This window comes from Carettochelys insculpta, chromosome 1 (genome assembly GCF_033958435.1).
Source record: "Carettochelys insculpta isolate YL-2023 chromosome 1, ASM3395843v1, whole genome shotgun sequence".
NCBI classification, from domain to species: Eukaryota; Metazoa; Chordata; order Testudines; family Carettochelyidae; genus Carettochelys; species Carettochelys insculpta.
This window is the reverse complement of record NC_134137.1, coordinates 124,464,003-124,486,317: the sequence shown is the minus strand read 5'-3', so window position 1 is coordinate 124,486,317 and position 22,315 is coordinate 124,464,003. Positions and strand designations below refer to the sequence as shown.

General features: G+C 42.7%; 1 protein-coding gene across 2 annotated transcripts in view; it reads left to right on the top strand.

Moving 5' to 3' along the window:
* Positions 1-22,315, top strand: part of NCK2 (NCK adaptor protein 2) — a 165,738-nt gene that overhangs the window by 94,453 nt on the left and 48,970 nt on the right. For both annotated transcript variants that reach the window (XM_074983257.1, XM_074983256.1), the window contains one exon: positions 12,062-12,303. In XM_074983257.1, coding sequence (XP_074839358.1) covers positions 12,078-12,303 — 226 coding nt within the window. In that variant the 5' untranslated portion in view covers positions 12,062-12,077. The remainder of the gene's footprint in view (positions 1-12,061; positions 12,304-22,315) is intronic.

Genomic DNA, 22,315 nt, shown 5'->3' with positions numbered 1-22,315 from the left:
TCTGAATCTGAGGCTGAGTCCTGGATTTGGTTCCAAAGAGCTTTCTTTTGGACCAGTTTATGTAGTGAAACTTGATTACTGCTTAGCTGTTGTCATGTGATGGGATTTTTATGTTGGGTATGGAAGCCATTTTAATGCCCCTTATGGCTGTTGTCCCCAAATATTGTGCTAGGGGCTGATGATTCTCTGAATCTGTGTATGCTACCTGTATGTCTGTATCATGATGACAGGTAATGTTATAGATTTTAGCTATATAGCTGTAGTAGAAAATGGTTTAGTGCTAAACTTCACAATAGGTGAGAACTCAGCTCCAGCCATGTCTAAACAATGAGGTGGAAACCAGATGCTCAGATGTTGAATCCGTGTCCCGGGTGCTTGGGACTTGTCAATGGAATACAGCCTGCTGGCCAGGGAGATCTGAGCTGAGCAAATGAACTAAAAGGAGATGCAGAGAGACAGATTCCACTTGCCATGTAAATGAGTGGCCAAACTGGTGACCACTGGCATTTTGCTATGGCAGCGCACCTGGATCAGGTGACTCCTGACCCTCAGGGGACTGTGGGAAGAAGAAAGGGCTTGGTCCCTGAACACAAAGGATAATGTGGAGTTAGCAGTGTCCACCTTGGATCTTTTGTCTTTGGGTACATGTGGTTGTCTAAGGGTCTGTGTCTCCGCATGTGGACCCCAGTGGGCCAGATCTCCAATTCTCCAGTAATTGAAATGATGTAAACGGAAATAGACCTCCTGAGGCTTTCAAGAATCAGCAAATAGTATGGCTGGCCTGAATCAGTAACTGAAAGTGATGTATGTAAAGTATTGCTTTAACAATTTTTCTCTCTAATCCTATTCTTTCTTTTTTATTAATAAATCTTTAGATAGTTAGATTTAAAGGATTGGTGAGCATGTTGTTGTTGGGTAAGATCCAAGCATATATTGACCAGGGTCTGGGGCTGGAACCTTTGGTGTGTGGAAGAATCTGTGTGGTGTTGGGTAAAACAGGTTTAAGAGCTTCTGACCTGAATTTGGGGTGGTTTGGTGTGGGCTGATCAGTAGCTGAGAAGTCTGTGGGCTTGCTTGTGTGGCTTTTGGCTGGCCAAGGGACTGGCAGAAGTGCTGTGGTGGCTGGTTGGATTAGCCTAAGTGAGAAGGAAATCCCAGCCTGGGGCTGTAAGTAGACTGAATTTTCGGCAAAGTTGCCCTGGATCGATTTCTCTAGCTGTGCCCAGAAACCCTGTCCTATTACAGCTGTTGCTTTATTTAATTATTTTACTAAAATATTACTAAACAGTTTTCTAACTGATCCTGATGTAATGTGAAACTATTCTTTAACCAGTCCTACCTCAACATCATAGTTGATTTATACCTAGCAAAATTATTTGTGCAACAGACAGAAACCATCAAAGAATCAGTCACATATCATACAGAAAAACAATAAAGAGGTGGGGACCACAAAGACAAAACAATAGAAGTATAGATTTTTACAGTCACACCTGTTAAGTGATTTGTAGGCAGATAGAATGCTATTAAATTAAGTTTTCTTTAACCATCTTAAAACCTGTTTCTTTATCTCGTGATTGTGGATACTGTAAGGATAGGATTATCTTCTAAGCAGCCACATTACCTTTTTTATTGTAATTTAGGTAGAATGAGAGGATGTGGCTTGCTGCTGTTCTCCTAATATGGCTTCAGAAAAAGGCTTCATACCTTACAATAGGGTGACAGGAAAAGACCGTATCCTTACACATGATTCAAAAATCCTTTTTCTTGTTTTATTTTTCTGCCTACTGACACATTCTGAAGCTAAGACTAGGTCTGAACTAGGGAAATAAGTTGATTTCAGATATGCAGTTCTAGCTGTGACATTTGTGTAGCTAGAATCAAAGTATCAGAATCAACTTATTTCCCTAGTATAGACCTAGCCTCTCTACCCTCCAGTTGACCTTCCTTACTCCATGTGATAGGGCGGAGTACAGGGGTTGACTGCTTATCCCAGAGAAATTGATTTTGGCCACATATTTACCAGATGCACAAAATCAAATTCGGGAAGTATAAACTTACCTTAACCTTGCTGCATTGGACATACGTACCATTTCTTATGTGTTCATTTCTTTACTCTTTTTCAGTTCTAGGAGGCCCCTTAGAAAGTGTGGATAGCAGCTGTGCTGTTTCTGTGACTTGCTTTGTGATGATTCAGTCTTTGCTCAGACTTTACTAAAGGATGCTGTTCTTTGAGTGCAAGTGTCCATTCTACATTAGGTGTAGGTGCTTGCCACATGCACTGGTTCTGGAAGTTCTTTCCTGCACAGTTGTTGTAGGGAAGCAGTTCTGGTGATCCTTGAAGTGATGTGGTGTAAGATAGAGACAAGCTGGGTGTGGTACTAAGGTTATGTCTACACAGCAAAGTTACTACAAAATAACAGCCATTATTTCAAAATAACTTTGCTAGTGCCTATTTCAAAATAGTGGTTGATTTATTTCAAAATAGGCTCTATTTCTCGTGCAATGAGGATTACCTGTTTTGAAATAAGCAATAGTGCATTCCATGACTCTCTATCAAAATAGATTCTATTATGTGTAAATGCTGTATTTCGAAATAGCTAAGTGCTATTTTGAAATGCGTTTTGTGTGTAGCAGTGTTATTTCAAAATAAGCTATATTGTTAGGTGATGAGCTTTCATGGGACAAACACACTTCAGAATAATGCTGCTGTGTAGACATACCCTAATATCCTGGGATCAACACAACTATAACTAAACTGCATTGCTATTGTAGATTTGGGATTTTAGCAAGATACTAATGACTTCAAAGCTAAGCCCATAGAGTTGAAAGCTTTCACTGCTTGTCTCAAGAAGTCCATCGGTGAAATTTGTTAAGTGACAATTTCGGAACAGTTCTTCAGAATGACCAACTCAGTTTCACAGTGGATTAATCTTTCTTTAGTCAGGCAGTCTTCGTTCTTTCCAAATGTGTTCCTGTGATTTTTTTTTCAGCTGTTTGTTAATAGCATGAGATGTTGCATCTGAAGAACTTTGTGGAGGAAATATGTTTGAACAATCTCTATTCTGAGCAAATAGTTTCCTTCCTTTACAACAGGGGAGCAAACTTTTTATGTTATGCCCCCCTTTTTGGCTCTGCAATTAGCCAGGGCTCTCCCAGCCTGTGGGAGGATCACAGAAAGGGATGTGGTGGTGGTGGGGCACGTGCAGGAAGGGGGCACTGCTGCACAGGCAGCTGCTGGCTTTGCACGTGCTCTACAGTTGTCCCTGCCACAGCCTCTGCCACCTCCCAGCCATGCTGACACTGAGGCTTCACCGCTTGACTCAAGGCATTCAATGCAACCCCCCTCCCCCGCAAAAAAAAATGTTCAGGCCCCACCACTTTGCGCACGCCTGCCTTACAACACCTATTCTCAGGTCCTGTCTACACAGCTGTTACATCTGAGTCTGGACCCCATTAAAACTTTTCAAGAAATTGCATGTTAGTTACAATCTGACTCTTCAATAAGCCAGCTGAAACACTGAACTCAAGTCTTTAACCCAGTTGCAGGGAATCTATCTTTTATACTGCAATTTGATTGAAATGTAGAAATGTGGCAAATATATCTCCAATATGGTTATAGTTGGGATATAGATGGAGCCTAATATAAGTCAAAAATGCTTTATCTTTAAAACTGCTACAGTCTTCAACTACAGCTTTTATAAATAAGTTAGAGACTAGTGAGCCACAAAAATCCTTTCCTGATGAGCAAAGTTTTTTTTTTTAAAAATATATACTTAGTCATCTGTGTTCTTGCAGCTTAATGAAATGTAATAGAAAGTTTATAAACTTGTGGCAAATAAAACAAAAATTAGCTTAGAATATAGCATTCTAGGAAAAGCAGGTGGGGGAGCCTGAACTCTGTCATAACCAGGATGTGGAATGTCTGTGAACACAGGGAATGTTTTATGGAAACTGTAGTCTGAGTAATATATATGTAAGAAAAACAAATGGCCATTTGCCTGTTGTACTAATAAATCTAGAAAGAAAACTTCATCGATCTTGCAAAACAAAAACATACTTGCATGTTGAGAAACAGCTAAGTTCCATGCATGAACTGACAGCTGTTTACAATTTTTAGTTAAATAATTTTTTTCTCAAACTGGTGTTGATTAATTATATAACTTTCTAAAAGGTGACTCTAGCCATAAGTAGATCATGAGTCAGATTCTTTACTTTGATCCAGCCTCCTCTTTGTTAGCACAAAGAGGCCAGAAGGCAGTTCTTCCAGCTGGAGATTTTGCTGGTGTAACAGGCTCATGAATATTGATACTGGATTTGCATCATTTGCATTTGGCTGTTTTTGTAAATGTTGTATGACATGACAGCTCTTCAAAGGACACTGAGGTTTGTATGGGTGTAGGTAATGCACACATGCCCAGAACCAAAGCTTTTGAAAACCCTAGTATACATCAGACCTTCCATGTACCTTTGTTGATTTACCTTGGGGCAGTAAAGGGCAGGGTATATAGATCATGTCTCCAGTTCCTTCTCACCACATGCATGGTCCAAGTTAAAGCTCCTGCTATCTTCCCATCCATGGCATTATATTTTGCTGAAATTTTTTTTCTCACTTAGCTCAGTATTTTTAAGTCCTACTGGAAAAAAAATGGGGTTACAGACTCCAGGGGTATCCCCTTCCCTGGCATGTAGGCAGGATGCACTACATTTTTTTGTACGGTAGTCTTCATGCCTTTTTAAATTTCTACAAGTTCTCTGTACTTGGGACACTTAACTCCTGCAGTTCCTCTTCTGTTAAGATATCACCCTCCCTGTTCCCCAATCCCTCCCCCGCAACCCCCACCAAAAAAACAAAGGGGGGGTCATATCCTCACTTCAGTGGTGGACAACTCCCTTCACGTTTGTGCATGGATACCTTTCTTCCTATCTTTCCCAAGTATCACAGTCATCATGGATGCATCACTCCTAGTTCTGGAGTGCCCACTTGGCAAAACGCATGACCAAGGCACCTGATCCATCAGAGGAGTCGGAATACACCTTGGCATCCTGGGACAAGAAGCGGTTCACGGCAAGCCATGGTTTCCGAGCAACTATATGCTCTTGCTATGTTCTCGATGTGTTGGACACCACTATCACAATATCTTAGATTTGCAGTTGGTGCCATACACCTCTGGAAGTGGTACATGTCAAATCACATACTCCTTGTAGCTATTTGTCTTCCAGAAACCCCTGGCTGGAATGATTTACTTGGGGTTGGTTCTGCTTTGATCCGCAGGGACTAGGTAGCCTCTTTAGAGCTCTTCAAACCCTTAACTTGCATGATTATATGATCAAAAAAGTAGGATTCACACAGCTATGCTCTTACATCGTGAGGCTGCTGTTCTGGCACCTGATGTCAAAAGTAGCAGATTGCAGTAAAGAGGGGAAGGTCTTTTGTCTTAATACTTCTTATTTATGTAAAAGATCTGAATTTCTCTACTTGAAAGATTATATTTAGGCATGAAGGAGCCTCAGTCTACCCAAAGCTGGTAATTGCATACCCTCAGTTAACTAGTAGTCCATTCACAAATTACAAGTGGTCCTGTAGCACCTTCAAGACTAACAGATTAATTTATTAGATAATGAGCTTTTGTGGGTAAGACCCACTTCCTCTGAGCCACAGAAGCTCATTACCAGTACATTAATTTGTTAGTCTTTAAGGTGCTGTAGGACTGCTTGTTTGTGAAGCTGCAGACTAATATAGTTGCCTTCCTGAACAGTGAGTGAGTGATGTTCTGCTTGGACACGGGAGTAGGGAGAATTGGCTGTCCCAGTTCACAGTTGCTGAAATAAACCAATCTAAACTGTAAAGAGATTGTATTGACAGCACCAACAAGCAGAACGGGTTCAACTACAGTCTCCCTTTGGCCACATCAACTTACTGATGTGTGAAGTGTTGTCTGTTTTGCATGAATTGAGGGCAGAGATGTCAGTTTATCAGGGAACTTGGTTCAGAAGCTCAAAACTGTAGTATGTCATCAGAAGGGTAAAATTATTTTAAAAATTCCATTTTCAAAGGATATTTATAGTGGTTTATTTTCTGCAATATGGGCTATTTCTTAATCTTCCCCCGGCGTGTTAGAGCTACTGTGAATTGTAAAAACCTCACTTCTTGTTTGTGACTAAATGTTTTCAAGTTTCAATTCTTTTTGAGGAATTTAAGAAAAGCTTTTATCTGTGTAGACTCATGTTCAAACTTTTTCATCTAATCTGTTTCATGTTACCCCAATTGAGGAATGAGGATATAGAACAACCTCTGCACTCTCAATATCTCAGCAAAAAAATGCATGCCATGACTTCCATGCTGGTTTACAAATATTTGTCCTCACCATTGTTTTGAGGTGAATCAGCTTATTTCACCTTTCTTTGTTCGGAAGAATGCACCATCTATGTCCAATACCCTGACAGCCATAACTCAGTTCTGTGATTGGTAATAGAGAGGTAGTCGTACTGTCTCCAAGAAAACAAAACAGCAGAAATGCAGCACTTTAAAGACTAACAAAATGATTTATTTGGTGATGAACTTTCATGGGACAGACCCATTTCGTCAGATCAATCTCATTTCCAATACACAGGCTGACATTTATAAGAACAGAGGACCCAAAAACAAAATGCAGCAAAAACTGACAAATCAAATGGGGGGGTGTTATATAACAGGTGTAGGTTATATAACAGAACACCAGTTGTCACCACCTATAGTCCTCAACTCAATTTATAAATGTCAGTCTGTGGCTACGTCTACACTAGCACACTATGTCTAAGTAACCTGTTTTGAAGTAAGAACATCAAAATAGGCTACTTCGTTCCGTATCATCTACACATCATCCAGGGCCAGTGCCGTTGACATTCAGTGTTGAAGTGGCGACGGGAAACATCGAAAGGAGCTACCCTGGAAGGAAATGCGGAGTGTCCACACACACAAGCACTTCCTGTTGAAATAAGGGGACAGGAAAGCCTGCGGATGTGGTCACAGTCTGCACTGGCCCTTCCAGGACAACAGCAAGCCGCTTCTTTAAAGGGCCCTCCCAGACATACCTGGCCTGCACAGCATGAGGTCTGCAGAGCACTAGCCACGCTCTCGCAGACTGACGCACAGCAGCTATGGACCCCAAGCAGCAGCAGCACCTGGAAGTCTTCCAGTTGTCACCCAGGGAGCCAGTGCCCTGCTAGGTGCTGCACGGGAGGCCGCCCAGCAGCTCCTAGCAGGGGGCCCTCCCAGGGGGCAGACAGGGACACCCCTGACCACTGGGCTCTCCTGTTCCTCCCCTGCCGGGTGCTCTGCCGCCTCTGGAGCTACCCCACCAGCTCCAAGTGGTGGGAACAGCTGGTCGTGGGGGAGTGTGATGACCAGTGGCTGTGGAACTACCATATGCACTGGCAGACCCTCCTGGAGCCCTGCCAGTGTGGGGTGGGTGTAGAGGGGTGCACCCCCCACCCATTGTCCGTGGTCCCTGGCTCACCTGGCTGGGGGCCAGGAGGACTGGCAGGTATGGCCGGGATGCCTCCACTGGCCAGTCATCAGCCCCAGTGGGCTCTGGTCCTGGGGGGCTGTCAGGCAGCACAGCAGGGGGCGAGGCAGGTGGGGTGGGGGGGGGGCAACGGGGGTAACGGGGTGGGAGCTGGGTGACAGCCCCCCAGAGCGACCCAGCTGTGTCCCAAAATACACCCATGAAATCCTGCCATGCCACCCAGCGCCAGGTAGACTCCTCCCGGTCAAGCCTCAGTCTCTCCTCAGCCACTTGCATTTGCTGCTGGAGAGCTACCAGGAGCTGGGGGTCCATGGGGGCCATGCAGTGGGTCCAGAGGTGTCATGACCGTCCCCTTGGCCTTGGGGGTGTCCCTGGGTGCTGGCTGTGGCTGATCTCCGGTGGGCTCTCGGGGTCCACAGAGGGTGCCTGGGGCCTTGGATGGTGCAGCTGCAGAGAGAGAAGGGAAGGCTGTTAGTACTGTGCCCTGGCCCGGGGCCTGTTTCCCCCCACCCCCCCTTGGGTGCTGGGTACCCATCCCCATCGGTGGGCGTGGTGTCCCCATTTCATGGTCCCCCTGCCCCCCAGGGGTAGGGCACAGCGCTGTCTATGGGTGCGGGTGCTGATGGGCATTGATGGCCATGCCGCCGTGCTGTGGCTAGGAAGTTGCAGGACGGGGTCCGCTGGGGGTGTGTGGGGCTCCCGGTCATGTCCGATGCCCCCACCCTGTGGCCCATGGTTGTGCGCACTGTGGGGTACGTACCTGACCATCCACTGCTGCGGTTGGGGGAACGCCCAGCTGGTGCTCTGGGAGATGAGGTCTATGAAGACCCCTGCCCCTCACTGCTGGACCCCTCCGCCGCCGCCCTGAAGGAGGGCTCCTCAGGTGGGTCCTAGGGTGCAGGTCTGGCCTCCGGGCCGGACTCCAGCTGCGAGGCCTGCTGGGGCTCGTCCACCTTAGTGTCAAGGGTGGCCAAGAGGGAGGTGGTGTCCCGGAGGCCCAGGATGGCCCTGAGCTCACTGTAGTAGGGGCAAGCGGTGGGGGCGGCCCCAGACCGACTGGCCAAGGCCTGGCCCGGGCCCAGGCCCAGGCCAGGTGTAAGACTGCCGCAACTCCTTCACCTTGCTCTGGACATAATCCGGAGTGCAGGCAGGGTGACCCCGGGCGGCCAGACCCTTGGCCAGTCTGGCCAATGCTTCTGCATTCCGCCGCTTGCTCCCCATCATGTGGAGTGCCTCGTCCTCACCCCAGAGCCACAGCAGGTCTCGGAGCTCGGCCTCTGACCAGGAGGGGCCCCGCCCCTTCTTGGCCCCCCGTTTGGCTGCAAGGGGAGCCGTGGAGGTGCTCTGGGGGCTGGCTCGATGCCATGGATGGTGGGTGGTAGTTCGGGGCCTCTGGAGGGTGTGCAGGGCTAACATGCATGTGCTGCTGCCTGCACACTCACAGCTTCCTGCCACAGGAAATCTGGGTCCATGGTGCTTTAAAGGCTGCTGCACGTGGGTGCCATAGAGCTCCATAGGGGCTGGACAGAACGTCTCAACCCCTCTGCTGTCATGGAGGACCCCCCTATTTCGAAGTAGCGGGATGCGGATCGTCTACACATGCCCTACTTCGACGTTGGAGGTCGAAGTTGGGCACTATTGCCATCTTCTGATAGGAATAGTGATTTCAACATCTCACCACCTAATGTCAATTTCAATGTCGAAATAGCGCATGGCACGTGTAGACACAACGCGTGCTATTTCGATGTTGTGCCGGCTACTTCAAAGTAGCCAGCTAGTGTAGACACACCCTGCATTGGAAATGAAATTGATCTGAAGAAGTGGGTCAGTCTCGCAAAAGCTCGTCACCGAATAAATCATTTTGTTAGTCTTTAAAGTGCTACATTTCTGCTGTTTTGTGATGACTTTATAGTGTCATGTAGAGTCCTGAGTAAGACATCTTAGTGTTTTGTGGCCTCTGATAAAATAAACTGCTTTTATTTGTGTTTTCACACTTCCCCTTCATTTTGTCACAAAAGCTCTGAATTTGCATGGCTTGCACTGTAGGTAGGTACTGCACAAGTTGGATCTTGAAACCAAAACCGCCAAAAACACAGAATCATAGGACTGGAAGGAACATCAGGAGGTTATCTAGGCCAGCCCCCTCACAGGTGTTAGACATTCCCCCCCACCTCCAAATATTAATTTTTTTGGTACTTTTCAAAGTTTGCCTCAACTCCAATATTATAATTTGCTCAGTGCTAAATGATATAAAGGTAGATGAGAAAAGAAAATATGCGAAGATTTTGTAATTGAGAAGCATTTAAAAACTGATGCTACCAAATTGAAATGCATTTGAGATAGTCCACTGTGACAGGGTCAGACCAGAGGACTAGCTCACGAGGGGAGGGAGGCAGCTCTGAAAAGCAAAAACAGCCCTGGCAATCAGGTGTTATATCACAGGCAGAGTGCTATAAATCAGTTAGTGCCATTTGGTCCTATTTGAGGCTGCCGTGCACCCTTTTAAAAGCCTTTCCTCAGTAGGGAAGATGGAGAGAATGGAAGAGGAGTTTGGAAAGTGGAAGAGGACATTAGAGCAGGCAAGGAGAGAGAGAGTAACAAAGGAGAATACCAACAGCACCAGAAGACAGCAGGCAAACCAGTCCCATGCTGTGAGACTGTAGACCGAACAGAGGTCTGGTGCCCAGGAGAGGTACTGACCTGGCCACACCACATATTTGACTTCATGCTTTCAAAAATAGCTATTGTGCTAACCCTGAAAGATCAAAAATCAATTTAATTCTGTTTAATATAGAAATCCTATGTGTTACTTTTCATTCAAAGATCCCAAGGAATTACTAAGCGGATGAAATAAGACAGGCTGTTATTTATTTGAATGTTACTGCTTTTATTATCTCTTGAGACATGCTTTTCAGTTTTTAAAGAAAGCTCCTTGCTTTTACAGGGCTAAATTATTCCTAGCTTCCACTTTGCCATGATGAGAGTAGAGGGGAGTATGGCTTCCCCTGCTCAACCAAATAATAGCTTATTCAGGAAACAGCTTCAGTCCTATGTGGGCAGAAGGAACTATTCACCCAGTCTTGTCAAGCCTTATAAATAAAGGGCAGAGAGGGGGGGAGGGGTAAGAGAAGCCTTGGCTGTTTGTTCCTCCTACAGGTTGAACCTCACTTATCCGACACCCTTAGGGCCTGACCAGTGCCAAATATGGGAATTTGTTGGACCAGGGGAGGTCAGTATTGTCTAGCAAAGAGGTCAGCAACCAAAGTAGCAAGAAGGGACATTTTCTTTAATTCAGTAAAAAACTCAATACTTCAAGAGCCGCAATGCACATGAATAGGAGATGGTCCTTAATAAATAACAACAAACCATGCTTTTTGTAACCCTTATTTTAAGAGCAGTGTGCACACAGTGATTTGTAATGCAATACATGTTTTTTGCACGACATTCACAGCTTATCGAAAAAAATCAGGAGTGGTGTTGGTTTCCCCTAACCCCTCAAACCCCCCCCCCCCAATTATAGCATCAGGAGCCCCAAAGACATCCTTAAAGAGCTGCATGCAGCAGACCCCTGGAAAATTTAGCAGTATTACCAACACTTTTACCACCTGCTGGCCTCTTAGAAAACATTTAGTAGTAAATTGCAGATAAATAACAGCACAAAACACTGAGTCAGGACTGGTGGCTGTAAACAAAATTTATGGGACCACAGGAAACTTGGCCACACCCATGATAGTGTTAGCCAGCTAAGTGAAATCATGTCAGGTTAAGGATTCTGGGTTAGAGAGGTTCAACCTGTACTCTCTAACTCTCTCCCCTGCCACCTCCTGCCATGCTACTCCAGAGAACAAAAAAGAAGGATGCATTCTGAGATGGACAGCTGTATTCTATACTTTACCCGAGTCATTGAACAAAGGCTTAAAAAGTAGTGCCATTTTTAAAATGATACAGACTAGAAGAACATACCTGTTTTCACTGTTGAAGTAAAAATTCATGTAACTGAACAGATCCAAAAGTTACATCTTCCTCTTTTTTAGAGAATAAAACACTCAGGTTCTTATTTTTAAGCCTTTTTTTTTTAAAGTATTCTTTTCAGTATTTTTAAACTATGTGAGGAAATTTTTGAGTGACAGTCATTATAGAAAGATGTAATGTAGAAAGAGGATAGAAAGGAAAAATTATTTTTTGGACTGTACTACTAGTGTTCTTATTAAGAGGTTTTTGAAGAATGTAGGAACAGTTTTATACTTGTATAAAGGCTGTATGTTCTATATGTTAGATCTAAAAACTTTTACAGATATTCTTGCGGTCTAACATCATTATATGATAGTCCAGAAGAAGAAAGTTAAACACATGTTTATTAGACTATATTACCAGGATATCCTAATTTAGTGAGAGAAATGAAATGATAATAGTGTTAAGCAAGCTTGGTTTTTCATTTACATTTGTATGACTGTTTTTCCCCCAAAGGAATGTAAGTTTATACAAGTTCCCCCTTCCATTATCTCAATATGAAAGAGTAGAGTATGTTAATGAACTTTTCCACTATTTTGTTGCAGAGGGACTCCATGAAAGATGACAGAAGAAGTTATTGTTATAGCCAAGTGGGATTACACTGCACAACAGGACCAAGAACTTGACATCAAGAAGAATGAGCGCCTCTGGCTGCTGGATGATTCCAAAACATGGTGGAGGGTAAGAAACGCGGCCAACAAAACGGGATATGTGCCGTCAAATTATGTGGAGCGAAAGAACAGCTTGAAGAAAGGCTCCCTGGTTAAAAATCTAAAAGACACATTGGGTAAGTCTGCTGCTTTTGCAGGGGTCAGATACCATTGGTAACTTTTAAGTTATTGTTAAACATGAATTTGTCTGAGGAAAAATTACTGCTTTGGAGATATTTTGGTTCTGATACTGAGGGGTAGCGTTTAATGTTTTGGTGAAAAAATTGATCAATGTGGTCAGTAAAGATTTTGCTCATAATCCATGTGAATGTAAAGCAAGAAACATTTTTTTTCTGTCGTTCCCTATGTTCATAGCTGTAGTGCTTAATTTTTTTTCATTGACCTAACATTTTCTAATTCTTCTATTCGAAAAGAAAGTCCAAGTGGAAATTAAGAACTGAAACTGTGTTTTGGTGAGGTGTGTTAGTAAGTCAGTTAATGATTTTTATCCACATGTTTAATCTTTTCCCCACTGAATTCTTTGCTCTTATTTGCAAAATTTATCAGCTACATGACTCTTGTGGATCAGTACTTTAAGATCAATAGCGTAAATCATGAGAGGGCTTTACCGTGCCTTTTTTAGAATTTAGGTCCTCATTTTTGGAATGTCTTTCACTGATGTTGGTAATTATGACTTTCCCTTCATTAAATAACTGTTAAATGACTATATAGCTGTAGATAAAGGCTACATAAGTATCAAATAGTACCAGTGATTCTTGCTGTTATAAACATAGTGATGTTTCAGAATGTAAGGATTAAAACGGAAGCAAATATATGTCAAGACCTGGCTGAAACAATTATGTGGGGAAACTTTGGCAAAAATAGGAAAAGACTAATTCAAATTCATATATTTAAACAAATTTTTTTTGAGTTTTCAGCAGAACCCCCCAAATTTTAGGCTGAAAACCGGCAACTGCAAACCACATTTGTTAATTTGGAAATGCGATCCTTCAGCCTTATGGGAGTTTTAATTCATCTTGTTTTCTTTGATGGGCTAGACTCTCTGTAGATTGCATCTTTCATGACATGCCTCCAGTGCCTCCCTTCTGATTGAGCTGCTGTAGTTAAGCAGCTGTGAGTTTGTCACGGAGATCACAGAAATCACGGATTCCATGACTTTCCAGGGTCTCTGTGCCTTCTACAGCGGCCCCTACACAGCTTGGGCAGCCTTTGAGGAAACTGCATCAGCCACTGCTTGGGCGGTCTTGGGCCACCACTCTCCCTACCCCACACCAGCAGGTCTCAGGTGGGAGGGGTTCATGACATGAGCATGGGATTGGTTTCTAAGAATAAGTTGCCACGTGGGGCTCCCTGGAAGCAGTGGGGTGTCCTTTGCCTCTCTGCATGCTGTCTTTCCATAAGGCACCCCCCTTGCAGCTCCCACTAGCTCTGGCTTCTGGCCAGTGGAAGCTTTCAAGCTGGAGCTTAGGGTGGGGGCAGGGCATGGGAACCGCCCGCCCCCCCCCCCCCATCCTCACCCCCTCCAACCATGCCTGAACATGTCACCTCTTCTAGGGGCCTGACTGAGCCAGGTAGGGAAGCCTGATGGCCCCTCCAGCTACCTCACCCCTCCAGAATAAGCAGGGGTCCCAGGCTCTTCACCCCTATTCCCCCAAGCACCTCTGGGGCCCCTGAGAAATGAAGGTTTAGTCTGGGGTATATAATATGAGTCATGGATGGTCACTGGCTATGAATTTTTGTTTACTTCCTGTGACCTGTCCATGACACACACTTCTGCTTGTGCTCCAAGCTATCAGTACTGGTTTCAGCTCCTGGGGGGTGTCTGTTGAGCTTGTTGGTGGCCAGGCCAGAACTGGGGCTCCTAATTGTCAAGCACTATCATTGCCAACTCCTCCCCACTCTCTAGGCAGGAAAGTAGCAGTGACAGCCTGGAGTGAACTGGCCAGCACCATGTGGTGAGCGATCCCCTTTCCCTGCCCTGCACTGCTCCTCTCACAACTCCCTGGGTTGGAACCAGCCCACTGATACCTGAAAAGCAAGATGCAGCCTCAGCAAGGATCCCCATTTTCCCACCCCCATACCCCTGCTGTCTGAAAAATCTCAGTGGTTTCATAGGGATGGGACAGGAGGGCTCTCTATATATATTCTGTGAAAACATTTCTCTGGGAATCGTTGTGGTTATTTTTTAAACATGACTCACAAAGAGCCTTATATGTGCAATGTCCTTTAATACTTATTATGTTCTCCTTGTAAAGGTAGTGGTAGAACGGAGTGGGACCTTCAAAAGTTGTCTAGTCCAGACCTGTGCATTCATGGCAGGATTAAGTATGGACTCTTTCTGACATGTGTTAGTCTAACTTGCTCTTTAAAAAATATCCAGTGGAAATTCCACTATCTCCCTGGACAATTTATTCCAGTGTTAAATCGCCCTAACAGAAAGATTTTCCTAATGTCTAATCTAAACAGCCATTGCTGCAATTTAAGACCATTGCTTCTTTCCCTCTCCTCAGATTAATGAAAACCATTGTCCCCCTCCTTGTAAACAGTCTTTTACATATTTGAAAACTGTTTTCATGTCCCTTTTGTCGTCTTTTTTCCAGACTAAGCAAACCCAATTTTTCATTCTTCCTTCATAGGACGTGTTCTAGACCTTTAGTCGTTTTTGTCACACTTTTCTGGGCTCTCTCCAATTTGTCCACATGCTTTCTGAAGTCTGATACCCAGAACTGGACACAGTACCACTGCGAGTAGAGCCCAGAAGGATGTTCACTTTTTTCAACAGTGTTACATTTCCGCATTGTGATAAAATTCTAATCTTTTTGATAAGCAAAATAGATGGAGCTCCTGATGGTTCTCTGTAGTCTCTAGCTCTCAACACATTTGTTTCTCTTTTCCTCGTACTCTCTCGTTTTTAAAACATTTCCTTTTACAATGTGGATGCCAGCACTGACCTCAGTTTTCCCCGATCAGTCTCTCTGATGCTAGATACAGAGCTAAAATTATCTCCCTGCTCTTTGTAATTCCCTTTTATAAATCTGAAGATCATGTTAGCCCTTTTGCCACAGCATCATGCTGGAATTTTATGTTGAATAGCTTATCTGCTATGACCCCTAAATTCTTTTCAAAGTCACTGCTTTTTAGAATACAGTCCAGTTCTGTAGCTATGGCTTGCTTCCAGCTGTGTTAAAATATACTTTGTTTTAATGGGGTCAGGCTATCAAGTGATCCAGGTTGCTTCCTATGACTGCCCTCTCCTTATCATTTACCATTCCACCAGTCTTAGTCATCTGCAAATTTTGTCAGCAGTGTTTTATCATTTACTTCCAGATCATATATTAAAATACTGAACGATGTCAGGACCTAGTACAAGTCCCTGTAGAATGCCACCAGAAAGGCCACGTGATTTCCCATTCGTGACTACTTTTTGAGAGCCATCTGATATCTAGTTTAGTCCATTTAAAGTGTACTCTTTTGATATTGTGTAGTGCTAATTTTTAGTCAGAATGTCATTCGGTCCTAAGTTAAACACCCTGAGAATTCTCAGTATAGTAGAATCTCAGAGTTACAAACATTTCAGGAATGCAGGTTGTTCTTAACTCTAAAATGTTGGTAATTTTGAACAAAATGTTATGGTGGTTATTTCACATGTTTACAACTGAACGTTGACTTAATACAGCTTTAAACTTTAATATGCAGAAGAAAAATTCTGCTTTGCCTTTATTTTTAATAGTTTCAATTGAATACACTACAGTATTTGCTTTTTTCTCTGCTGCCGCTGTTGCTGCCAGACCGTGTGCTTCCAGTTGCAAATGAGGTGTGTGCCTGACTGGCCAGTTCATAACTTTATTCATAGCTATGAGGTTCTACTGTATGTTACATTTGTGCAGTTATTTTTATTAATCAAACTTGTAATTTCAACAGGGAGTGAAATCATATTTGCGTGACAAAACCTATTTCCATAAAATTGTATTGATTAATATGAATTACATTTCTATCCTTTAATTCTTCATTTTTTCTGTGGTTGATGGTGTTTTCTTCATGATGTTAGCTTCCCACATCAATTTTCTGGAATTTTTTGTTTCATTTCTAATTGATTCACTCACTACATCACTAAATCAGGGTGGACTTTTTTTGGATTGTGAAAACATAATGTCTAAGCCGTCTAATAACTAAGCATATTTCTCCTCCTTGTCAATTTTGCTCATAATTTTTCTTGGTTTTGGGAAATTAGCCCTCTTAAAGCACCAAACATATAGATTACTTGGTGGCTGTCTTCTGTTTGCCTATATTGAATGTAATTAGTTCATAATCACTGGTCCTTAGGCAGTCACCACGTTCCCTGCCTGTGATTGATTAATCTTTTTCCATCATAATGAATTTGAAGATAGAATTGTCTCATGTTGGGGACAATTTCTTTTTTGTTAAAAATGTACTTACAATTGTTAGACGTGCTAATGATGATTACTACTACAGGCTGAACCTCTCTAGTCCATCACACTCTGGTCTGGCAATACCTGTGGTTTGGTGAACTTTTAGATAGCTGGATTTTCCTTTCTCATGGGTGTGGCCAAGTTTTCTGTGGTCCCGTAAAGTTTTTATTACAGCTACCAGTCCTGAGTTGCATTATTCTGTGCTGATATATACCTCTACTTTACTCCTAAATATCTTTGTAAGAACTCAGTGAGCAGTGGAAGTGTTGGTAATGCTCTTAGACAATATTGCCCTTCCACGGTCTGGCAAATTCTCTGGTTCAGCACTAGTCAGGTCCTGAGGTCTCACTCAAACTGAAGTGCCCCATAAGAACACATTTTTTCCACGTTTCAGTTTGTTGCTGTAAATCTACAACACAGATTAAATGTCTTTTTCTCAGATGAACTGTGAATAAAATCAAATGTACCTTCATATCACTGAAGGAAATTATGCTTTTGCTAATATTTGGCATAGATTTTTAAGGCCACAGGGAACAAATATGATCATACAGTTTGGACCTCCTTTGTCATATGAACCAAAAAACCCTCACTCATGAACAACTGGAAGTGAATAACTTCCATTTGGAGCGATAGCACATCTTTTAGAACAGAGCTCCCAAACTTAAAACAGTTGCATACCCCTTTTGGGACTTTGGCTTTATTGACATACCCCCTCTCCCAGTGCTGTCCCAGTACTTATCTCCTGATTTTCAGTCATTTATTTTCTGCTCTTTACCCCCTTGAAATCCTTTCATGTACCACTGGTGGTACGTGTACTCCACTGTGGGAAATACTGTTTTAGAACATTATTCAGCCTTGGTATAAGATTTAAAGCAAAGAAGCCTCTGGCAAAACTGTAAATAGAATGCGCCAGATATTTCTTTTGAGGCATTGCTGTAGTAGCGTAGTGCTCCCTAAATCTATTGGATCTATGCAGTGATATCCACAAGGGTATACTGAAGTCCAGAGTATTCTGGATTTTGTCCTTCACAAATTCTGTGGAGAGTTTGCTTACGGTGTATAATTTTTTATTTAGGTGGGCGTGTACGTATGTATCTTTTTTGTCAGTGTGTGTATGCTGTCAGGGGATCAGCTTCCAGATACATCAGAAACCTCACATCTCTCCTAGACCCACAAAGATATGGAAAGCATTTCCGTATTATTTTGTTAGCAGCTGTGGTGAAAACAGCATCTATTGTCAGTAAAAGTAATAAAACTGTATACTATTCAAGTGTTGTTTACTAGCTCATTCTGCAGTTAGGCTCTGTCTATCAAGAATACTTCGTCTGTGGCTCTTGCGTTTCATCCTGGTAGGCGTAGCTGCATTATCCAAGAGAAGTATGGGTTAGCTTGATGGGTCATTAGTAGAGATGCTGTCATGGATGTATGGGGGTTAACCCTGGATAGCATTAAAAATTCAGCGACAAGACCTTGCATTGTCAATAGCAGTAGGTAGGGAACCAACTTGGGAACTGGAGAGCAGGAGTAATGGTCATGTTGAGTTTCTCTGAAGAGACAACTGCTATATTCTGCAAAAGCTGGAACCTCTTGATTACTTCTGCCTTCATTTCTAAACACACACAGTTGCAATAATTCAGTCTGGTGGTGATAAAAGTGGATCATTGTCGTAAGATTCCAATTTAAAGAGAAGGGATGAAATCTCACAGCAACTTAAAAGACAAAAGGAGGCATTTCTTGTCTCTAGTACTATAATCAGACCAGACAGCTTTAGGACGAGTCCAGAATTTGAACTACTTTGAATAGTGTCAGATTTCTTCAGTGATAGTATTCATGTATCCCTATTCGTCTTTGAAACTTATCTCCTTCATGATCAATGTTCCCTCTGTTTTTTTCCATCCATGAGCAGAATAAATGTAGCTATGTGTAACAAGGCATGTATGGATGTGTACCACCAATAGAAATACCGACTGTGGGAATTCTGCTGATCTGTTGGGTGGCAGCTGAATCTCTCCTGGGCAGCCACCCAAGCACTCAGTTTATAGTGAACACTTTTTGCGATCAGCATTGGATCAATGTTGCTTGGATTTATTTCAAGCTAGCTATTCTTTTTCCAAGTATTGTTCTCTTGCCGATCTTAGACATCTTGATGTCATTGGCTGAATATATAGAAAATGTTAATACACCAGGATGTCACTGACATACTGTTGAGAGACAGCCCACAGTGTCTTATCCCGTCATGTGATCTCCTGTAGATACAAAAGAGGGGTGGAGATGGGATAGGTTTGTTTGACTCCTCAGATGAAGGATTTGGGGGAAGAAAACAGCAGGCTGCCGCCGCTCTCCAAGCTCTATTAGCAAGGAGTGACTTGTGCTATTGTAGTGTTATACTCCAGCTGTGTAAAGCACAACATCAAGATACCATGGTAAACTGCTGTTTACTTAGTATGGGTATTGAGCCCCACATTCAAAATAAAAGAACTTGAGAGAGAGTTCAGCTGACTGATGTATACATCTCATTTTATTTTCATTCTATATAAATTTCATTATGCATATAACGTATGTGAGAACAGAAGATGGTCACAAACCTAGCATTGTGGACCAAATCCACACCTTTAAGGTTAGCTGCATTTTCATACAAATAAAATGTGTTCAATAAAATTGTAGATTACTGAGGAACGGAACACTTTTGTGTTAAATAACATTTTCTCATAAAAGTTCTGTCTGCACTAGCGCAATCTGTTGACAGAAGTTATCTTCCAATGAAACTTCTGTCAGCAGGTTGCAGCCACACACAAAAGCATGTCAACAAATTCTCTAGTGTACACATAGCTAAAGAAAAGAAAGACATTACAATTTCTAAAGAAAAGTTTTCTTAAAAAAGCCAAGGAAAAGAATCTGAAACTGCAATGAACAAGTTAACGAATAAAATAGCACTACAGTTTCAGATTCTTTTCCTTGGCTTTGTTTCTGAAGTTGTGCCACATACCCATAAAGACTCAAATTTTTGCAAATACATCTCGGATATAGTCAACACTTGAACTTTGAAATTAATTAAATAGTTACCTCCTTTCCAGGGTAAGCTAAATAAGTTTTGACAAGATTATGACACCATCACACAGCCTCATCACATGCTTTATGAATTTTTATGTAACTATAGAAGAACTAAAAATGTAGAAACATCTTTGTTATTGCTGTTTCCATCTCTAGCATTGTAAATAACTTGGGAGATTTTATTTGGTCCCTTTGTGCAGTTCCTCATTGTAAAATAAAGATTGGTTGTTTTCATGTAGGTAGTACAGAAAGCCTCATTTAAGATCAGGTTCCTGTTATGTCATAGGCAAGCATGTAAAAGAACAGTGTGATGAGGCTTCCTTGTGTCAGCTTATTGTCTTTGCTTCCAGTGAGAAGGGGTCTCGCCTGTGGTTGCTGGATGTTAGCTCCTGAATGCTATTACAGGTGGAACTTCTTCCCTCTGGAAACCTGACAAGTGCCAGATGTGACAATTTGGTGGATGATGGGAGGTCAATATTTCCTAGCACATTACTAACACTTCCACTTCTTTCTGGGCTCTTAGAAGATATTGAGAAGTAAATTTACAGCTAAATAATGGCACAGAACACTGAGCCAGGACTGGTGGTTATAAACAAACTTTATGGGACCATGGGAAACTTGGCTACACCCATAAATGGTCGTCCAGGTAAATAAAATCGTGCTGGATTACAGAGTTTGCCGAATGAGAGTGTTCCAGATTAGAGAGGTTCAACCTGTAGCCCCTCTGCCACTCAAATACACTCCTCAGAAGTTGTCTTTTCTCTGTCTTGAAGGTTACAAAAGGTATACCAAACACCTCAAACTGTTCAGCCACTGTTACTGAACACTCACAAGTTTGCTGTCCACAAAGTGATTAATAATACACAGTCATTTTGATTCAACTGAGGGTTTGCACTTTGACTAATAACAGCACTGAGATGTTTGTAATAAAAACTTGAATAAGTTTACTAACAAAAAGCAATGGTTCAGAGTCTCAAATATGTAGAGAATAACAATATAGGAAATTGTATGGTTATATATCAAACAAAAGTAACACTTCTAAAAGTCTAAACTTGGCTTTAATAAACCAGTGTGGATTGATTTAAATCACCAAAAAAAAATCAATTTAAATAAACTTATCAAAAAAGCTGTGACTGACTGTGCTTAGAATGCCCTTAGTTACTCTAGATTTCTTACTCCAGCTTTCTATATTTATACTTGAGTGATAGATTCTAACCTAAGTTAACTAATTGAACAAGTCATGAGGTTTAGCTAAACTAAATGTCTTTTTTTACCTTCCCCTAATGTCATCCAACAAAGCAAACAGCTTGGGAAGATACTAGGCAAATCACACTTAGCCATAGAGGAGCACAGTGAATTATTTAAGTTACTAACTGACTGATACGCGTCTTAATTAACTCTTCTACCATTCTTGGCCAAGGTCTACCAACACATAAGCAGAAAACAAAAACAATCCTAATAAGCTCGTGTGTCTCTGCCCATTACTCTTTAGTCGTCTGAGAAAGAGAAATCAAAAGCTTAGAAGCTTTCAAGAAGCAAGAGCATGTAGCATGTTTGTGATGAGATTAAATTGTAACTGTTTTTATGAGAACTTTAGTGTTTTGATACTTTAAAAAAATTAAAATCTAGTTTACATTTAAAAAAATTTTTTTCAAAATCAATTTTTATCTGACCTATAATAAACTGAAATCCCTGTCTAAATAATTTCTCATCTAAAGCAATTTCACAGCATCACCAGCCAGTGTGGCTGGATTCCAGCGTTCAAGGATGCAGAAAAGCTCTATCCTTTAGTCTCTGAGTGATGGATAACAGTGTGGTGTCCTTGCGCCTCCCCCCGCCCCGGCATAATTCTCTAAACCTTTGAAGTGCAATGTTTTTGAAGTGAGCACCCAGAGAAAACTCTTTTCCCTTGTTTGTTATCCTGTGTGCTCCATTTTGAGGACTTCATGTTTCTCTGTTGATTTGGTATGCAAATATAGGTTCTGTTGTGGTTTGCTGACCAAGCTTAATTCATATCAAAAACAAGAAGAGGTAAATAGATTTCCTTTGTCTGGCAGAAAACCTGTTTGTCACCTTTGCTTGCTTACAAGTTTAAAACACTCAGCAGGATAGCTGTATTATCTGTATCTGTACTGTGGCAGATCAGAAGCTGCAGCTGACAAGTGCCTGATGGAGGGTGAACGTTTTGGATGCTGGAGGAATTCGTTCTTGTTCACCTCCTAAGTTCCCAGGGGGTGCGGTCCTGCAGGCTGGATTGGCAGCTGGGTCTCCTTAGAAGTCAGCCAGCAATAGGTTGCAATCAAGCACCTGCTCCCAGTTAAGACCTCCAGGCTCCGTGCAGAAAGCTTTCCCCAGGCAGCAGGCGGGGAGAGCAGCGCCCAGAGAGAAGGAAGCTGGAGGGTTGAGAGAAAGGCAGAGGAGGACAGGATGGGGTGGAGCCAAGTAACACCAGCCGCAAGGTACCAGAGGGAAGTGGTGGGTGCAGAGGCCTAGGGAAGGGTCACTGATGTGGGGCGGGGGCAAAAGCCCTGCCAGCTCTGTCCTTCCCTAGGATCCCTGGGCAGAACAGGACTTCTCCCAGTCTTCTCCTAGAGAGGTACCCAACTCACGCCAAACCAGGGCAGCTTGAGACCGGTGGAGAGGGTCT